Source organism: Bombina bombina, chromosome 1, assembly GCF_027579735.1.
Source record: "Bombina bombina isolate aBomBom1 chromosome 1, aBomBom1.pri, whole genome shotgun sequence".
Lineage (NCBI taxonomy): Eukaryota > Metazoa > Chordata > Amphibia > Anura > Bombinatoridae > Bombina > Bombina bombina.
In genome coordinates this window covers 1,442,643,964-1,442,666,004 of record NC_069499.1, presented here as the reverse complement: position 1 = coordinate 1,442,666,004, position 22,041 = coordinate 1,442,643,964, and the positions used below count along the sequence as shown (strand labels likewise).

The window sequence follows — 22,041 nt, the reverse complement described above, 5'->3', positions numbered from 1 at the left end:
AATACCTCTTTGTTCATTTTAATAAAATCCTTGACCTCTCTCTTCTGATGTACAGATAGGGTTTTCGATATATTTACCTCTGGTTCAGTGACAGGGAGTTCTGTAGGTTTTACCAGATTTATATGATATATTTGCTCAGGTTTCCTTCTCCCTGGCTGACTTACTTTGTAATTAACATCATTTATAACCCTGATATTATTTCTTGCCTCTACCAATGTTGGATCCTCCCATTGGGCTTTTTTAAAATTACCAGGGCCACCAACCAGATCTATCAAATCATCAATATTTTCCAAGCTAGTACTTGGTACTTCATTACTCTGAGAAGGTTGATCACCTACTAATACAGGCATAGGGCAATAAATCTTATTTTTCTCCTTTTCAATGGAACCCCCTTCAAAATCAGTTTCAGAGAAAGGAAATACATAAATATCAGAAGTTTGACATATTTCTGGAGATTCCCATAACTCCAGAAATTTTGGAAAATTTCTCCCTATCACCACCTCATGGGCTAAATTTGGTACTACACCAACACAATATTTTAATTTACCACACTGAGTCTCAATCTCCACCTCAGCTGTAGGATATTCCCGTTTATCTCCATGAACACAGATAATTCCCATTTTTTCCCCATAATCTAATACTGCATCTGGTACCAAAGATTTAGCCACTAGTGTGACTATACTTCCTGAATCAAGCAAAGCCCTAGACACTTTACCATTAACCGTCACAGTACACCAATGGGAATCATTATTAACAGAGCTGTTGCTATTAGACAATAGTGAATGTGCAACATTACAGTCCATAAATTCATCTTTATCACAGTCTCTAGCAATATGCCCAACCTCATTACATTTAAAACATCTTACAGGTTGGTTATATTTAAATGTTTCCTTAATTCCTGGGGAAATGTCTCTGGTGTTTTGCCTATACACCTGCTGCTCTCTTATCCCCTTTATCCCCTGAACAGTCTTACCAGTTCTTGTAGAGCTCTGGGACTTGGGATTGTGGGGCTGATCCATTGAAGATTGTTGCAAAACTTCTCCTGAAGCTATAAATCTTTCGACCAATACAATCAACTGATCCGCTGTTTGAGGATCACCTTGATTAACCCACCGCCGCAGGGAAGCAGGTAATCCACGCTGAAACCGGTCCATTACCAGTAGTTCCACTATTTTGGTAGCTGAATTAACCTCTGGTTGCAGCCACTTCCTGGCAAGGTGTATAAGGTCGAACATCTGGGATCTTGCAGCATTATGAGATGAAAACATCCAGGAATGGAATCTTTGTGCACGGACTGCTGAAGTCACCCCAAGGCGTGCAAGGATTTCTGCTTTCAATTTCTCATAGTCACTGGTTTGTGCTGGCTCTAAATCAAAGTAGGCCTTCTGAGGTTCACCACTAAGAAATGGCGCAAGTATACTCGCCCACTCAACTGTCGGCCATTTTTCTCTTTCTGCTGTGCATTCAAATGCCAAAAGATACGCCTCAACATCATCAGCTGCTGTCATTTTTTGAAGATAATGACTAGCCCTTATTACTCTGGAACCTTGGCTGCCACCAACATATTCAGAGTTCAGTCTTTCTGATATGGCTTGAACCTCTCGTTGCAGAGTCTGTGTAGCACTTTGCTGCTCCTCCCGGGTCTTCCTGAATGTCTCAGCTTGCACAGCAGCCATCTGTTGTATCAACAATTCAGTGTTCTCCTTCTGTGATTTAGCCAGCAGCATAGCACTCTCTGACTGGGCCAAGACCAACTGTTGCAGTGCTGCACTATTTTCAGCAGCTTTTCTGTTAGTCTCTTGCTGTATAGCATTAGAATGGATCAAAGCTTTAATGACTTCCTCCATGTTGCTTGCAGATTATTATGCCCACAGACTTACAACGTGGTTGCCCGGATTCTCCACCAAGTGTGACAGGAACACTTTTAACCACGGTCTTCTAGGGCACAAATGCAGCACAGGACAATCCACTGTAGTTTAAAAGGCTTTATTTTTCACAGCAATAACAAACAGGCAGTTCATTTTCAAAAGAGGGAAATCCTTCCTCTGCAGCAAAGTTAAGTGCTTTTAAATGTGTCCCAGCACTTCACAAGTGCTTTGTAAAAATAATGTCCTTTTACAGTTCACAGGAACAAAAGTCTTTTACACAGTGTAACAAACACACACACCAGCTTCTGTAGCTGTATAACTCTCTCTCAAGGCCTAAGTGAGGCTGCTATTTAAACCCTCACAACTTCTAATTAGCCACACCTGTGATTAGCTGCTGGACAGCTTCACAGCTGTCTGGGATAATCAAATACACACTCTTTCTCCCTGGGGTTTTAACTGAAAGGAGAAATAGCATGTACAATGCTTGGTCTTAAATATCTTCCATTTATAACCAGGCCTTGCTTTCTGTCACAATATATATATATATATATATATATGCTGTATATATATATATATGTCTATATATTTGTGAGTGTGTATTTATGTGTTTATATGTGTATATACAGTATGTATATGTAAATACATATATACACATATAAATACATAAATACATATGTGTGTATGTATATATATATAAACGTGAAGAAAAGGAAGACATCCAATCGTGGTCCTGGTTAAAAGTTAGTATTTTATTAGAACATCTTTAAAAGCAACGGCATGCAAGCCATGTAAGTGCAAAGTTAGACAAAGGCTCCCAGTCTAATGCGTTTCAGCTCCTTGAAGCCGTACTCATAGACTGATGGGGTACTTTGTAATTATGTGCAATATATACAGCTACAACTTAATTAATTAATTAATGTCTAAAAACAATTAGCTCTAACATGCACTTATGATTGTTAAATTAACTTTTAAAGGGCATAATACAACTCTTTATTGCTAAATGATTTTAGCCCTCAAATTGCTTTAAATATGTATTATATTCTCATTCCATGTAGCTACTACCCAACCTAAGGACTTATTATTTATGTGTTTATATGTGTATATACAGTATGCATCTGTAAATACATATATACACATATAAATACATATGTGTGTATATATATATATATATATATATATATATATACACATACACATACATACAATACATATCCATCTTTAGACATTTATATGAATGAATGTCTATATTATGGCTCTTTGCCTGCCTTTTTTTTCTAACAAATGAGATCTCATGTCTTTGAGCAATCTTTTTTTAAATAATGAGGTCAAATTTATAATAATAACAATATATTTATTTTGTGTCAGATAATATAAAAAACATACGGCTAGATTTAGAGTTTGGCGTTAGCCATCAAAACCAGCGTTAGAGGCTCCTAACGCTGGTTTTGGGCTACCGCTGGTATTTAGAGTCAGTCAGGAAAGGGTCTAACGCTCACTTTGCAGCCACGACTTTTCATTTTTTTTTAAATCACTTTTTTTTTATTTATTGATTTAGTGCATAAAAAAAAAGAATGAAACATAAAACAAAAGAAAAAATAAACGGAAAACACTACAGGTATCTTATCTGGAGACGCAGCTCCATATGATAATATATCTAATACATCCATGAGCAACTAAACATATAACATAAAACATATACCATATTAACATAATAGGTATTATCAAATACCGATTCCAATCTATATATTAGCAGAAGAGTTCAGATCACACCTGCTTATACTAAGTATTATTTAACACTTCTACCGTATGTACCTGTAAACCTAACCTACTGTAAGTTTGCTTAGGGACATTTCCTACATCCCTTATCATATTCCTTCCCTACACCGTTGCCCTTCCCCTTTCCTTCCTTATCGATACCAAAAATTACAGAGATCTAAAAGCTAGAAAAAAATAAAAAAAAAAATAAAAAAAAAATAAAGACAACAAACAAGGAGCTATATATAAGTAAATAATTCTCACTCCGTCCCCCCCCCCGACGCCACGCCCCCCCCCCCCAGATCACCACCAACTAGGGATCGCCTACCGTATTATCAATCCAGGTGTGTGGAAAAACATTAAGTAGGGTTAGTTCCGCAAAGCTCACTGAAGTTAGAAAAGAAGAAAGGATCCGCTTTTGCAGAGGATATGGATAAGATAAAATAACTGGCGTCCATTTCCAAAGGAACTTCTTGATACGACTCTCCGATGCTTCATAAAGATGAAATGATTCAAAAGCAATTTGATCTTGAAGTATTCTGAAAACCATGGCTAATCCAGGTACACGGCTAGCTTTCCAGTTTTTAAGTATCGAGTATCTAACAGTCAAGATAATAGTATTCAAACTATTTATCGTGTTATCATCAACAGCCTCTTGTGAGGGAGATAGAAAAAAAACATCTTCCGCAGATAATCCAATTGTTATTTTATAGAATTTATTGAACCAGAAAATAATCTTTAACCACAGTTGTCTTACCATAGGACATGTCCAAAACATGTGTATCATATCTGCCCTCTTATGTGAGCATCGGGGACATACACTGGCCGAAGTCGGATAAAATCTAGAAATTTTCCACGGTGAGAGATAGAAATTATTGATCAATTTCATATGGGATTCATTCCAAGATATCGGGACTTTACACTTACGTAAAGAGTCAAAGCTCTGAGTAATTTTATCATGGTTAACCGAAGGGATAAGAGGTAGCCAGGACTTACAAATGATGTCCCTAACTAGGAGACTCTGCTTGTTCAGCATAATATCATACATCAGGGATATCGAAGAATTCCCTGCAACAAATCTTTGTACCAAGAGTTTAATATCCGACCAAGCGGGAAAAGAGGAAGAAGACCAACTTTGTGATGAAATAAAATGGCGGATTTGAAAGTAAGCAAATAAATTAGATCTAGGTAAATCATATTTGTTAAACATAGCGTCCGCCACTAGTAATTGGTCATTCTCATCAAATAACTGTTTTACATAGTGTAGACCTTTATCAGCCCAGTCTTTGAAAACTTTTTGATAGAGACCTGGCAAGAAATTTGGGTTATTTGCAATCGGAAGCCATTCAGAAAATGAGTAATCTATATCAAGAATTGCACAAAACTTTTGCCAAGCAGAGACTACATTTCTAATCGTAATAAGACAGCTGACATTCTGAGGGAGCCTCTGAACTGGAGAATGTAATAAAGCTTTTAACGCGAATGGAGCAATCAGATGATTTTCTAGCTCTTCTGATGAGACCAGGTTAGTACCGGAAAGCCAGTCTATTGCCGTTTTAACCATCGCAGCCAGGTTATAAAGTTTAAGATTAGGAAGAGCCAGTCCCGCAGAATCACGATTTTGCATTAGTCTTGAGAGCGCGATTCGAGACCTGCGACGACTTTTCAATACCGCAGATCCCCCTACACCATTTGCCTATCCTATCTTTTCAATGGGATCTTTCTAAAGCCGGTATTTAGAGTCTTGGCTGAAGTGAGCGTTAGAAATCTAACGACAAAACTCCAGCCGCAGAAAAAAGTCAGTAGTTAAGAGCTTTTTGGGCTAATGCCGGTTTATAAAGCTCTTAACTACTGTGCTCTAAAGTACACTAACACCCATAAACTACCTATGCACCCCTAAACCGAGGCCCCCCCACATCGCCGCCACTCTAATAAAAAAATTGAACCCCTAATCTGCCGCTCCGCACACCGCCGCCAGCTACGTTACAATACATATCCATCTTTAGACATTTATATGAATGAATGTCTATATTATGGCTCTTTGCCTGCCTTTTTTTTCTAACAAATGAGATCTCATGTCTTTGAGCAATCTTTTTTTAAATAATGAGGTCAAATTTATAATAATAACAATATATTTATTTTGTGTCAGATAATATAAAAAACATACGGCTAGATTTAGAGTTTGGCGTTAGCCGTCAAAACCAGCGTTAGAGGCTCCTAACGCTGGTTTTGGGCTACCGCTGGTATTTAGAGTCAGTCAGGAAAGGGTCTAACGCTCACTTTGCAGCCACGACTTTTCAATACCGCAGATCCCCCTACACCATTTGCCTATCCTATCTTTTCAATGGGATCTTTCTAAAGCCGGTATTTAGAGTCTTGGCTGAAGTGAGCGTTAGGAATCTAACGACAAAACTCCAGCCGCAGAAAAAAGTCAGTAGTTAAGAGCTTTTTGGGCTAATGCCGGTTTATAAAGCTCTTAACTACTGTGCTCTAAAGTACACTAACACCCATAAACTACCTATGCACCCCTAAACCGAGGCCCCCCCACATCGCCGCCACTCTAATAAAAAAATTGAACCCCTAATCTGCCGCTCCGCACACCGCCGCCAGCTACGTTATCGCTATGTACCCCTAATCTGCTGCCCCTAACACCGCCGACCCCTATATTATATTTATTAACCCCTAATCTGCCGCCCCCAATGTCGCCTCCACCTACCTACAATTATTAACCCCTAATCTGCCGACCGGACCTCACCGCCACTATAATAAATGTATTAACCCCTAATCCGCCTCACTCCCGCCTCAATAACCCTATAATAAATAGTATTAACCCCTTATCTGCCCTCCCTAACATCGCCAACACCTAACTTCAAGTATTAACCCCTAATCTGCCGACTGGAACTCACCGCTACTCTAATAAATGTATTAACCCCTAAAGCTAATTCTAACCTTAACACTAACACCCCCCTAAGTTAAATATAATTTAAATCTAACAAAATAAATTAACTCTTATTAAATAAATTATTCCTATTTAAAGCTAAATACTTACCTGTAAAATAAACCCTAATATAGCTACAATATAAATTATAATTATATTGTAGCTATTTTAGGATTAATATTTATTTTACAGGCAACTTTGTAATTATTTTAACCAGGTACAATAGCTATTAAATAGCTAATAACTATTTAATAGCTACCTAGTTAAAATAATTACAAAATTACCTGTAAAATAAATGCTAACCTAAGTTACAATTAAACCTAACACTACACTATCAATAAATTAATTAAATACAATACCTACAAATAAATACAATTAAATAAACTAACTAAAGTACAAAAAATAAAAAAGAACTAAGTTACAAAAAATAAAAAAATATTTACAAACATTAGAAAAATATTACAACAATTTTAAACTAATTACACCTACTCTAAGCCCCCTAATAAAATAACAAAGCCCCCCAAAATAAAAAAAATACCCTACCCTATTCTAAAATTAAAATAGAAAAGCTATTTTACCTTACCAGCCCCAAAGAATTCAGCTCTTTTGCCTGTAAAAAAAAACATACAATACCCCCCCCCCAACATTACAACCCACCACCCACATACCCCTAATCTAACCCAAACCCCCCTTAAATAAACCTTAAATAAACCTAACACTAAGCCCCTGAAGATCTCCCTACCTTGTCTTCACCACACCGGGTCCCGATCGGTCCAGAAGAGCCTCCGAAGTCTTCATCCACGCCCAAAGTCTTCATTCACGCCCAAGCGGGGGCTGAAGAGTGACGTCCATCCTCTTGCTGAAGTCTTGATCCAAGCGGCGGCTAAAGAATTCCATCTTCGGGCAGAAGTCTTCATCCTATCCGGGCAGAAGAGTCGATCCGGACCGGCAAACATCTTCATCCAAGCCGCATCTTCTATGTTCTTCCATCCGATGATGAGCGGCTCCATCTTGAAGACCTCCGGCGCGGATCCATCCTCTTCTTCCGACGACTAGACGTCGAATGAAGGTTCCTTTAAGGGACGTCATCCAAGATGCTGTCCCTCGAATTCCGATTGGCTGATAGGTTTCTATCAGCCAATCGGAATTAAGTTAGGAAAATTTTGATTGGCTGATGGAATCAGCCAATCAGATTCAAGTTCAATCCGATTGGCTGATCCGATCAGCCAATCAGATTGAGCTTGCATTCTATTGGCTGGAAAAAAAAGCCAGCGTTAGCTACGCGGGTCGTTACCGACAAAACTCTAAATCTAGGCGATGGATAGGCTAATTAATAAGGGACGTATCCCTGCAGCAAATAAAATCTCTTCTGTAAAATGCAAATGTTAGTATAAAAAATAATTCACAATATCGTCCAGAGTATAATATTTCTGAAAACAATTATTCTCAAACTGGTGTGTTTAGACCATCTGATATGCCTAGCTGAGTAGTAGTTTTCGCTGAGAAAAAAAGTTGCACTAAATACACACAAAAATGTTTTTCAACCTACAATATCCATCCCCTACATTATTAACTCCTAAACTACTACACCCCCATCCAAGTTACTCCGCTAAACTATTAACCCTACACTATTAATTCCGTATTCCATCTGAGGTCATTTTCATCTTCCATCTGATGTCTTCTTCATGCTGTTACCCCATGATAGGTTTTTAGGATAGTTATTTAAACTTAATTTGGGTGGGGGTTACTTTGGTTTTAGTATAGGGTTATTTATGCAAAAGAGCTATCATTATTTCTACTAGGGCACTACCTGACAAATGCCCTTTTCAGGGCAATTTTTAGAGTAGGCTTTAGTATAGTTTTTTTAGGGGCAATTTTTTTAAGAGGACTTTAGTTTTAGGATTTTACTTGTACTGGTTGTATTTTTTTTTCTTTTTGATCATTTTTATTATTATTTTTTTTTTTTGTAATGCTAGTTTTTTTTTTTTTTTCTAACTTAGGGGATCTTAGGTTATAGAGGTCTTGGTGGTGTTAGCTGTTAGGGGGTTAAGCAGTGTAAGGGTAGTTTGTGATGAGGGTTGTGGTGTTGGGGGCATAATAGGTTAGGGGATAGTTTGCAATTGGGGTAATGGCAGTTTAGGAGTTAATAGAGTAGGGGTATTGGTGGTTTACAAACATTAGACACCAATCAAGGTATATGACAAAAATATTAAAATCAATACACCCAAATACTATTCTTTAGACTAAGTTCACTCCCATTGAGCTTTCATACCTATTCTTTTTTATCTTTTTTTGCTCACTAGTATAGAATATGTTGCCTTACTAAGCCCCACCCATTGGAACATTGAAAATGTATTGATAGGAGTGGCAGTTAAAGGATAAGCAAAGGAGGAATCACTTAAAGCATAGTAATTTCATAATTAGAGTTCACACAGAAGTGGAATCTACATAAACAAACTCACACACTCCCAATTAATTGCTATTTGTTTATAAATATGGTAGGCTGCTATTAACATTGGCTTACATAGTTTATACTGTGGGTACAACATTATGTTTTTAAACTCATTTTCATATGACTAAAAAAGATTCTGCAATCCCTTCAAAGTGCATTGCATATAGTGTTAGGAAAAACTGTCTTACTGTAGTCTATGTATTTCCAATTTGTTGCCCTTTCAGCTCCATCAGTATTTGAAGACTGTCAATATAACAAGCAATACAGGGGAAAATATATATTTTGATAAGAATGGAGACATGGCTTCAGGATTTGATATACTGAACTGGATTGTCTACCCCAATGAAACTCTCAATTCAATCAAAGTTGGAAGTTTTTATCAACACGCATCAGCTCAAGAGTTAACAATAAATGAAAGTCTGATAAGATGGAGTGATCATTTTAATCAGGTACCGTTGAGTCAGGCTGGGTATGATAAATGGTTGTTATAATGTCTAAATCTGTGGCAGCAAGTTATTAAAGGACCATTCAATGCAGTAGAATTGCATACTCAACAAATGCATAATTACAGACATTGCTATAGCACTTACTCTGAATTTTAAAAGAGCAGTAGATTTTTTTTGTCAAACTTCAAAATGAACTTTCATTTGCCAGCCCCCCCCCCCCCCCCCAACCAATCACAGAATAATATACAAATACGGTGTAATTTTTTACACATGCTCAGTAGTAACTGGTGCCTCAGAAAGTTTGAATATAAAAAAGACTGTATGATTTGCACGATTTTAAGTAAATTGGAAAGTCTCTTAAGAGTGCATACTCTATACAAATCATGAAATCATTGACTTTAGTGTTCCTTTAAGTGGTGTAAGGAAAACAATGAATACCCACTTTCATAACCTTTTTCTGAATTTTTTTTTTTTAAAACACTTTATCCACTTTATTTTATACTATTTTATAATCCATTCAGCCATCTAACTTTTATCTGTTTTTGTGTGGGGAGTTGTTGGTATAACTAGTGCTGGTTGTAAAGGGGTCGTTTTATATGCAGGGAAATATCTATTGGATTGATATGAAAAAGCAGAATATAGTTAAACTTACTGGCTGATGGGTCAGAGACTGGATAGGGTAAAAGTATCTCAGTATCTAGAGTCAAAGGTTCACTTTTCTTTTTAAGGAGGATGAGCAAAGGGTAAGTACTGTAACTTTTACTGTAGACCTCTTTCAAGGACTCCATATTGTTTTAAAGTGTAAAGCAAAGTAAAACCTCCCTTGAAAATTAAGTTAATGCCAGTTTATTATACAGTAGTTTAATATGTATTTATATAACTGTTCTTTAATAAGTATACAGATGTCTTAATGGCAAATTATAAATCATGTTTAAACTGTTACTAAAAAATCGTTACTGCAAATCGCTACTGCAAAATCGCCCGTTTACAGGCACGCGATAAATAACGAACCATTACAAGTGGCTGGTTATACCTACCAAGAGCTTGTGGTAGCAATTAGCGCTCAAAAAATTAACCAGAGGTCGGACCTCTGGTTCATTTTGTAAATGTGCCCCAACTGCCTCGCCACCCCCAAAAAAATGTGTAGTGCCGTTAGTAAAAATAAAAATTGTAGGATCCTTTTTTTAAAAACAAAATAGTAATAACTGCACTAAGTAGTTTTTGGGGGCTAAAGTTGGTGGCTGTGTAAGAAATAAAACGACACTGAAAAGTGCATTTACATTGCAGTCTATGGGGACTGTGTGTTCTCAATAAATATATATGTATTTGCTTACATACATATATATTTATATGTTAATATGTGTATATACACATATTAACACATAAATACGAGGGTAAAAAGTAATGCCTCCTAAGTCACCACAAATTTATTAATGAACAAATCCATGCAAAAGTTACATAGCTTATAGCCTGAAGTCTCCTGTACACAAAGCTACTGTTCTAAATTGTCACCATTGTAGGTTCTGCTGTTGATTGTGTGAAGTCCATCCATAACGTCAATAAGAATAACGCCCTGTGTGTCTCAAAATACTGCTGTCATAACCTTCTGAGTCGATATGGCAGACTTGAATTTTTTGGAGCATGGAGAACCATTATGGCGCCATTCCTTGGATTGAACCTTACTCTCTGGGTCCTACAGGTATGCCCACATCTCATCACCAGTGACCACATTTTTAAAAAAGTAATGTCCCTCAGCAAATGCATCCAGGAGCTCCTGACACACCTCCACCACTGAGTCCACTGCTTGGGAACCCACTTAGCACAAGCCTTCTGATAAACCAAGTCAGCAATTATCGATTGTGCAGAACAATATGACACATTTAATGCATCAGCAATGTCTTGAACTCTGATGCATCTCTTTACTTGTATCAACTCATCAGCATGTTGTCAGTTCTCATCGGTGACTGATGTTGACAGATGGCCACTCTTCGACTTAGCTGCAATTTCGGTTTCTCCTTCTTGAAACTTCTTCACCCAAAGCCTAACATTGCTAATGTCCACTACAGCATCCTCATAACACCTCTTCAGCCGATTATAAATTTCCTTAGGTGTGCAACGCTCTTTCATCAAAAATTCAACAACAGCTCTTTGTTTTAGTCTCAGATCCAAGGCTGCATTCTCCAAAAACATATATCAGTAGGGTAAGGACACCTCTATAAAATCATATATGAACATTCACAGTCACTTACCGATGTGGAGGCATTACTTTTTGATTCAACCTTGTATATATATATATATATATATATATATTTATATTTTCTGAACAACTTGCCGTCATGCCGTGTCTGATGGCATGAAAACAAGACTCCCCTTGGAGCCTATGTAAGCTTGCTCTCATGAGCACAAAGCATCCGTACAATGTGAATGCGAGGTTGCATTTGCATTGCAACTCACTTGTAATACCAGTGCACATTTACTTGCACTGGTATTACTAAGTTGAGTGCAAATATCACTTTCGCAAAAGTGATATTTTGCGCTAAACTTGTAATCTAGCCCTTAATGTTTTATAGATCATAATGTGTCCATGCAAAGCATTGATCATATTCAGATAACTCATTAAGGGCTAGATTACCTGTGGAGTGCTTATTTTATTAATAAATCAGCCACTGTGTTTAAATTTTTTAATATATATGTATATGCTTATATACATATATATTTATGTATATACACATATAGACACATAATGATATATGTTTATATTCATATACATGTATATTTATACTTTGCTGCCCATCGCTGTGTGACCCCCTTCATGAGCGCAAAGATTCCATGTAATTCAAACGCGAGTTCGCATTCGCACTGTGCTCAACTTCAAATACCAGCGCATATTTGCACCAGCTGGTATTACGAGTGGAGCCCAAATATCACACTTGCGAAAGCACAATTTTGTGCTCTACTCATAATCTAGGCCTAAATCACTACTCATAAACATTGACATAGATTCATAGATGCTCATAAGGTTTACAACAGGCCTCACTGTAAAGGCAAGATAAAGTCTGAGATTTATTGAGCCTTCATCATCTTTTCTAACAGACTTTTTAATGGGCATTCCTGAAATTCATGTTTATATAGTTTATATACAGTTGTGCTCATAAGTTTACATACCCTGGCAGAATTTATGATTTATTGGCCATTTTTAAGAGAATATGAATGATAATACAAAAACTATTCTTTCACTCATGGTTAGTGTTTGGCTGAAGCCATTTATTACCAATCAACTGTGTTTACTCTTTTTAAATCATAATGATAGCAGAAACTACCCAAATGACCCTGATCAAAAGTTTAAATACCCTAGTGATTTTGGCCTGATAACATGCACACAAGTTGACACAAAGGGGTTTGAATGGCTATTAAAGGTAACCATCCTCACCTGTGATCTGTTTTCTTATAATTAGTGTGTGTGTATAAAAGGTCAATGAGTTTCTGGACTCCTGACAGACCCTTGCATCTTTCATCAAGTGCTGCACTGATGTCTCTGGATTCTCAGTCACGGGGAAAGAAAAAGAATTGTCAAAGGATCTGTGGGAAAAAGGAAGTTGAACTGTATAAAACAGGAAAGGGATATAAAAAGATATCCAAGGAATTGAGAATACAAATCAGCAGTGTTCAAACTCTAATCAAGAAGTGGAAAATGAGGTGTTCTGTTTGTGTAATGAATCCACACTAGAAATCAAACTATGTAATAAGTTTGTTTTGTTGCTCTTTCGTGAACACACCCTTCAATAAACTGTATTAAAGGTTGAGACACAGTGAGTGTTTTTAATGCACAGCAGAAATGAATTACTGTGAATAAGGCAGAATGATTTATGAACTTCACTCTATTTATGACTACTGTCAGAGCTGATTTTGGAAAGTCACAAAGAAGTTATTATTTGTAATCCAACTGTGGTTGTTTGGAATCTTCACACACACTCACTCATATAAAATATATACACAAACAGACATTCTTAAGTTGGTTCACTCTATACAAAAAGGTACAGCTTGGCTCAGGATGTTAAACAACGTTATGATAAGCTCAAGAGTAGCGAGTCAGATCCCTGAGTAATCCTTAGTATTAGAGCAAAGCCAGTACTTGATTTAGGTGAAAAAAGTATTTACAAGAAGTCTTGCAAGTATAGTTTTTACCTCAGAAGGGAGCGGGTCTTGTACGCTGTCAGCTGCAGTTTCTGTGAGAGAGTGTGTGACTCACTTCCGGTGCTGCACGGCAGCGTCTCCTTCCAGATGATCCGAGTTTGTTTCTAAGACTGGATCTCCTGAAGTCCTGTGGTAAGTGCTGAGTACCTCAAAGAGTAACAAATAGGAAAACACTGTAAGTAGTTTAGAATGACAGGGAAATGTTGGTAAGAGGAATAGCGGTTGTACCACTACAAACAAGTAAGACCTGGAGTCTCAGATTACACAACCTCTAGCAGAGGCTATGTGTCTTCAATATTCAGGCACTGAGTGAGAGTAAGGAAGCTCATTTTAAAGGAAATAGAGGAGTGGGAGGGATATACCTTAAAGGTATATCACATACCCCCCCCCAAGGAAAAAAAAATCCAGCCCAACGAGCTAACATGGCTTGCCAGGATAGCGACGATGAAAGGCGGCCAAGAGGTCGGGGGCATGCAAGTCCTCCCGTAACTCCCAGTAATTGTCCTCGGAACCGTAACCCTTCCATTTAATCAAATACTGCAAGCGTCCTCTTCGGATACGAGAGTCGAGAATCCGATCAATCTCGTATTCCTAGTGATCATGCAGAAGAATGGGTGGAGGCGGAGGGCGAACATCACGAGGAATACCTCTATATGGTTTTAACAATGAAACATGGAATGATGGATGGATAGCAAGCGTTTTCGGCAAAACTAATCATACAGCCTTCTCATTGATAACAGTTTCGATAGGGAATGGACCTATAAACTGGCTTGCTAGTTTTTTGCTTGGTACCTGAAGCTTTAGGTATTTGGTTGAGAGAAGAACCATATCCCCCTTCCTATACCTAGGACTAGGAGTATGATGTGTGTCGTGATATTTTTTCTGAGTAGCTTTAGCTTCTAGTAAATGCGACTTAAGAAGTTTAAGCCTGTCTTGTAGGTCAGAGGCAAATGTTGTGGCTGCAGGGCAATTAACCACAGTTTGGGAAATGGCAATGTTTGAGGGGTGATAACCATAAGTGGCGTAGAATGGTGACAGTTTCGTGGAAGATGAGATGGAATTATTATAAGAGTATTCCGCCATAGGAAGGTAATCAGCCCAATCATCCTGAAGATGTGTGAGATAACATCTAAGGTACTGTTCGAGTGTTTGATTTAACCGCTCAGTCAACCCATTTGTCTGAGGGTGATATACAGTAGAATACCTTGAATCAATTTGGAGAATTTTACACAATGACCTCCAGAATGCAGAGGTAAACTGTGTGCCTCGATCTGTGACTATTATTTCTGGTGTAGTTTGACTATGTTGTTCAAATAAACCTTGGCTGTAAGCATGGCAGTGGGCAATCTTTTAAGAGGTATGAAATGACCAAGTTTAGTTAAGTGATCTACAACTACTAATATTGTGTTGTAGTGGTGAGAGAGTGGTAAGTCTACAATGAAATCCATTGAGATGGTGGACCATGGCATACTCGGAATTGGTAGTGAAGTTAGATACCCAATTGGTTTTCTATGGTCTGATTTATTTCTAATACAGACTTCACAGGTATTAACATATTGAATGCTTGTTTGTTCCATGGAAGGCCACCAGAAATAACGTTTAATTAGGTCCATGGTTTTTTGTATCCCTTTATGTCCCGATAGTACATTATCGTGGTGATACTTTAATATTGTAGGTCTGATTCTTTTAGGAACGTACAATTTGTTGTTGTACAGTAATAGTCCCGTATTTGGGTCTGTTATGCAGTTGTGTGGCTGCTCTTGATCTACTTGAAGCTCTTCAAGAATTTCTTTTTCCAAAGTCAAAAGTGTCCCGATAAACTTGTCCTGGGATATAATCGGGTTTAAAGGTACTGTAGTATTAGTTAGATCAAAAATTCTTGAGAGTGCGTCAGCTTTAGTGTTGGCATGTCCAGGTCGATAGGTAATGAAGAAATTAAACCTATCTAAGAATAATGACCATCTGACTTGGCGAGAAGATAAAGTTTTACTCTTTTTTAAGTACTCGAGGTTCTTATGGTCAGTGTATATCAAAAATGGTTCATGAGATCCTTCTAGGAGATGTCTCCAGTGCTCAAGTGCACTTTTAATAGCTAAAAGCTCTTTATCCCCAATGCTATAGTTTGATTCAGCTGGTAAGAGAGTTCTTGAATAGAAAGCTGTAGTATGAATTTCCTGCGTCTGTTTGTTTAGTTGGGATAACACAGCTCCTATGCCTGAGTTAGAGGCATCTACCTCCACTATGAATTGGGATTTGTAATCAGGTAACATGAGTACTGGTGCTGTTGTGAACTTATCCTTCAAAGTTGTAAAAGCATTTTGAGCATCTTCAGACCAAATAAACTTGCAATTTTTCCTTGTTAGTTGGGTTAATGGACGGACTAAAGAGGAGAAATTTGTAATAACTTTCCAGTAAAAATTTGAGAACCCCAAAAACCTTTGGAGTGCTCGTACTGTCCTGGGTCTAGGCCATTCCTGAATCTTGGTAGTTTTCTCTGGATCCATCTGGATATGATTTGGGGAGATGATATAACCCAAAAACTTAATTTGCTGAACATGGAAACTACATTTTTCCATTTTGGCGAATAACCTGTGTTCTCTTAATCGGGTAAGAACCCATCTTACATGTTTTTCATGTTCTTGGATGTTCTTCGAATATATAAGAATGTCATCCAGATATATAATGACGCAAACGTCAGTGAGATCCTTAAAAATCTCATTGATAAAGTGCTGGAACGTCGCAGGTGCGTTGCTTAACCCGAAAGGCATTACGTTGTATTGATATAAACCATATTGTGTATGGAATGCAGTTTTCCATTCATCTCCTTTCTTAATACGTATTAAATTATACGCACCCTTTAAGTCCAATTTAGTATAAATGGTGGCATCAGTCAACCTTTCCAGGAGTTCTGGTATCAAAGGTAGTGGATACCTATTCTTGACAGTGATGGCGTTTAGAGCTCTATAATCAATGATAGGACGTAATGACATATCCTTGTTTTTTACAAAAAATATCCCAGCTGCAGCTGGGGAGGTGGAATGTGATATGAAGCCTTTCTTTAGATTCTCATCTAGGTAAGTTCTTAAATGTGTCAACTCGTTTTGTGACAAGGGATATATCTTCCCATAGGGAATCTGGGAACCTGGAATGATTTCTATTGGACAATCGAAAGGTCGGTGGGGAGGTAAACACTCCGCTTCTTTGAGATCGAAAACATCAGCCAAATACGAATACACTGATGGAACACCACTCTCAATTTTTGCTATAGTACAATGTGGGTAACAGGTAGTGAGACAGTATGGAGATGTGAAGTGAAGTTTGTTTCCTGACCAATCAATGTTAGGGTTGTGAGTGGCTAACCAAGTGTACCCCAGTACTACAGGATGTTTTTCAATAGGTATGATATCATATGATAAGTATTCAGTGTGACCCCCGATAGAAGTAAGTAAAGGAATTGTGTGGTGAGTAATTGGTCCCCTTTGTATTAAAGATCCATCAATTAATCTAACGAATACAGGTTGCTTTTTACACTCAGTAGGTATTTTATTATCTTTTACATATTTTTCATCAACATAAATGCCAGATGCCCCAGAATCAATAAGAGCGTCACTCTGGATATGTAGTTGGTCCCACTGTAAGGAGAGAGATAGTGTGAGTTGAGAGGGATTAGAGTGGTTACAAACAGATATCATGTCAAGAGGCTTACCCTTCTTTTGTTTTGCCAGTAAGGGACAAGCTGCAACAGTGTGCTCTTTGTGAGCGCAATACAGACATAGGTTAGCGAGTCTCCTTCTGGTTTTCTCCTCCTGGGTCAGAAGTCCTTTTAATACCCCTATCTCCATGGGGGTGGATTGATTGGGGCTTCTTTCAGATCCAGGGGGTGTTGAGTATGGGCGTCTCATAGGGTTATCGAATAGACCTTTTTCTGCTTTCCTTTCCCTTAATCTCCTGTCCAACATGGTGCTTAGTTTGATTAATGCCGAAAGAGTATCAGGGATTTCTAATCGTGAAAGTTCATCTTTCAAAGCCTCTGAGAGCCCCAGGCGGAACTGATTCTTAAGACTGATCTCGTTCCACTGAGAATCAGGAGCCCACATCTGGAACTCAGTGGTATATTCTTCCACAGTCCTCTTCCCCTGTTTGAGGGCGCGTAACTTCGTCTCAGCACAGAGCTGGGTGTTGGAATCTTCATAAAGACTGGACATAGCTGTGAAGAAATCTGTGAGAGAGTCTAATATGGGATTATTATTTTCAAAGAACCTGTTTGCCCAGGTACGTGGTTCTCCAATCAAATATGATATGGTAGTGTAAACTTTGATTCGCTCTGAGTGATATGTGTGAGGTCTGAGGGAAAACATCAGATTGCAAGCGTTTTTAAAATCACGAAAATCTGAGCGTTTTCCTGAGAAAGGCAATGGTGTTTGTACTTGTGGTTCAGGAATTTCCTGTTGCTTAGATGAAATACAATCTTTTAATAAAGTTTTAATGGTTGCATTTTCTGATTGAACCTCTTGTAATGCACGGGCTAGATAATCTAGCTTTTGGTATATATTGGTGAATTAATTTTTTATTTCTGCAGGATTCATGTTCAACTTAGGTAGTTAAACAGAATTTTGCACTATGGCCTGAATATTCTGTAATGAATCCACACTAGAAATCAAACTATGCAATAAGTTTGTTTTGTTGCTCTTTTGTGAACACACCCTTCAATAAACTGTATTAAAGGTTGAGACACAGTGAGTGTTTTTAATGCACAGCAGAAATGAATTACTGTGAATAATGCAGAATGATTTATGAACTTCACTCTATTTATGACTACTGACAGAGCTGATTTAGGAAAGTCACAAAGAAGTTATTATTTGTAATCCAACTTTGGTTGTTTGGAATCTTCACACACACTCACTCATATAAAATATATACACAAACAGACATTCTTAAGTTGGTTCACTCTATACAAAAAGGTACAGCTTGGCTCAGGATGTTAAACAACGTTATGATAAGCTCAAGAGTAGCGAGTCAGATCCCTGAGTAATCCTTAGTATTAGAGCAAAGCCAGTACTTGATTTAGGTGAAAAAAGTATTTACAAGAAGTCTTGCAAGTATAGTTTTTACCTCAGAAGGGAGCGGGTCTTGTACGCTGTCAGCTGCAGTTTCTGTGAGAGAGTGTGTGACTCACTTCCGGTGCTGCACGGCAGCGTCTCCTTCCAGATGATCCGAGTTTGTTTCTAAGACTGGATCTCCTGAAGTCCTGTGGTAAGTGCTGAGTACCTCAAAGAGTAACAAATAGGAAAACCCTGTAAGTAGTTTAGAATGACAGGGAAATGTTGGTAAGAGGAATAGCGGTTGTACCACTACAAACAAGTAAGACCTGGAGTCTCAGATTACACAACCTCTAGCAGAGGCTATGTGTCTTCAATATTCAGGCACTGAGTGAGAGTAAGGAAGCTCCTTTTAAAGGAAATTGAGGAGTGGGAGGGATATACCTTAAAGGTATATCACAGTTTGATAACATACTGCATTCATCTTGCCATCAATTCTGACCAAATTTCCTGTGCCTCTGTAGCTCACACATCCCCAAAACATCAGCGATCCACCTCCGTGTTTCACAGTAGGAATGGTGTACCTTTCATCATAGGCCTTGTTGACTCCTCTCCAAATGTAGCGTTTATGGTTGTGGCCAAAAAGCTCAATTTTGGTCTCATCACTCCAAATGACTTTGTGCCAGAAGGTTTGAGGCTTGTCTCTGTGCTGTTTGGCGTATTGTAAGCGGGATACTTTGTGGCATTTGCGTAGTAATGGCTTTCTTCTGGCGACTCAACCATGCAGCCCATCTTTCTTCAAGTGCCTCCTTATTGTGCATCTTGAAACAGCCACACCACATGTTTTTTAGAGAGTACTGTATTTCACCTGAAGTTATTTGTGGGGTTTTCTTTGCATCCCAAACAATTTTCCTGGCAGTTGTGGCTGAAATGTTAGCTGGTCTACCTAACCGTGGTTTGGTTTTAACAGAACCCCTCATTTTCCACTTCTTTATTAGAGTTTGAACACTGCTGATTTGCTTTCTCAATTCCTTGGATATCTTTTTATATCCCTTTACTGTTTTATACAGTTCAACTACCTTTTCCCGCAGATCCTTTGACAATTCATTTGCTTTCCCCATGACTCAGAATCCAGAATCGTCAGTGCAGCACTGGATGAAAGATGCAAGGGTCTGTCAGGAGTCCAGAAACTCATTGACCTTTTATACACACACTAATTACAAGAAAACAGATCACAGGTGAGGATGGTTACCTTTAATAGCCATTCAAACTCCTTTGTGTCAACTTGTGTGCATGTTATCAGGCCAAAATCACCAGGGTATGTAAATGTTTGATAAGGGTCATTTGGGTAGTTTCTGTTGTCATTATGATTTAAAAAGAGTAAACACAGTTGATTGATAAAAAATGGCTTCAGCCAAACACTAACCATTAGTGAAAGAAAAGTTTTTGTGTTATCATTCATATTCTCTGAAAAATGGTCAAGAAATCATAAATTCTGCCAGCGTATGTAAACTTATGAGCACAACTGTATATATAAATATATTTATAGATATATAAATATTGTATTAAATACACATTAAAGGGACATGAAACTTCCACATTTTCTTTAATGTTTCAGATAGAGCATACAATTTTAAACAACATTCCAATTTAATTATTTTATAGAATTTGCTTTGTACTCTTTATATTCTTTGTTGAAAAGCATACCTATGTAGGCTCAGGAGCTGGGAATATATAGGCCTCTTGTGATTGGCTTACCAATGTGTTCAGCTAGCTCCCAGTAATGCATTGCTGCTTCTTCAAGAAAGTATACCAAGAGAAGAAGGCAAAATTGAAAAATATAAGTAAATTTAAAAGTTGTTTACAAATGTATGCTCTATCGGAATCATTAAAGAATAATTGTGGGTTTCATATCCCTTTAAGCTGTAAAAAAATGTATATAAATATTGTAAATGTATCTGTAAATTCTATGTAAGATAAATTTGTTCAATAACAGATTAATGATATTTACAATGTATAGATTTTGTGTCAGGAGATGTTCATAATTAACATATTTGTATGTACTATATAGGTCATGTTATGACGCTTACTGTAAAAGTTTGTAATTGTAAACTATAAATATGTTACTGCTGAAGGTGAGGGCTTACTGGTTGTGAGAACATATTTCAAGGGACAGTTTACCCTACATTTTTCTTCCCTTTAATTTGTCTCCAAATATCAGTTTTACCTGACTGAGGGCTAGATTACAAGTGTAGTGCTTTCGATCGAGCGCTAACAACAGCAGAAGTAAGGGTTAGCGCTCATATTGCAAATTGAAAGTAAACATTTTGCGTGCAAGCCAAACCCAGCACGCATTTAACTAAAGGACTTAAGGTATTGCAACCTTGTTAACTTACTCTCCACCTTGACTTCAATGAACTTATTGCTTGCATGCTAATCTGCCACTATATATATATATATATATATATATATATATATATATATATATATATATATATTCACATTAATATATAACTATAGATAGATACTTTACATTATCATCATAATATAAATATAACTATAAATATATATATAAATATATATATATATATATATATATATATAAAGAATTTTTTTTTCTATGGGAAGAACATTGTATTGTAAAATATGCGTAATGTCCTTTGGGTTTCACGCTCTAGGTCTAACACAGTGTCGGGTTGGCACACATGAAGTTTAAGCTAAAATGTGTTATGTAAATATTAAAATATATAAAATATTGAAATATTAATAATAATGATTAATAATTATTAGGGATGTTTTTAAACATTCTAAAAAACCATTTAAATATATACTGTATGTATATTTTACAGTAACAATAACAATTATTAATATTTATTATTAATATTTTTTCAATATTTTATATAAATAGGAATATCATTTTAAAAACACAAAGAATATTTTCACCCTATATAAATAGCGCTGGAATGTAAAATGTTTACAGTAAATATACAGTAAAACACATTATTAAATATTTTTATTGAATAAAAATTAATGTTCATGTTTCAAGGTATTTCATATAATTAACTTATCAGTTCTAGTAAATTATAGATCACAACCTTCCTTTTCCCTATCTTAACACTCAGCACAACTTTATGTTATCTCTATATTTGTATTAATTTACTAATTTACATCACTTTCAAAATTCTTCATTTTCTTCAATAATGCACACTATGCTTAACGCAAATAATATCGCAATTTTTGCAAATTCCACAACAAGGTGAGACAGTATTCACTATAATATTCACTTATATAAGCTTTACCTCTAAGCAACAATCTTTTTAGAGCCACACTATTATAGATACTATTAGGC

The 22,041-nt window shown here is 37.0% G+C and overlaps 1 protein-coding gene across 1 annotated transcript in view; it reads left to right on the top strand.

Annotated features, from left to right (window-relative positions):
* Nucleotides 1-22,041, top strand: part of LOC128666041 (vomeronasal type-2 receptor 26-like) — a 134,706-nt gene that overhangs the window by 66,978 nt on the left and 45,687 nt on the right. The window contains exon 4 of the mRNA XM_053720410.1: nt 9,238-9,462. Within this exon, the coding sequence (XP_053576385.1) occupies nt 9,238-9,462 (225 nt within the window). The remainder of the gene's footprint in view (nt 1-9,237; nt 9,463-22,041) is intronic.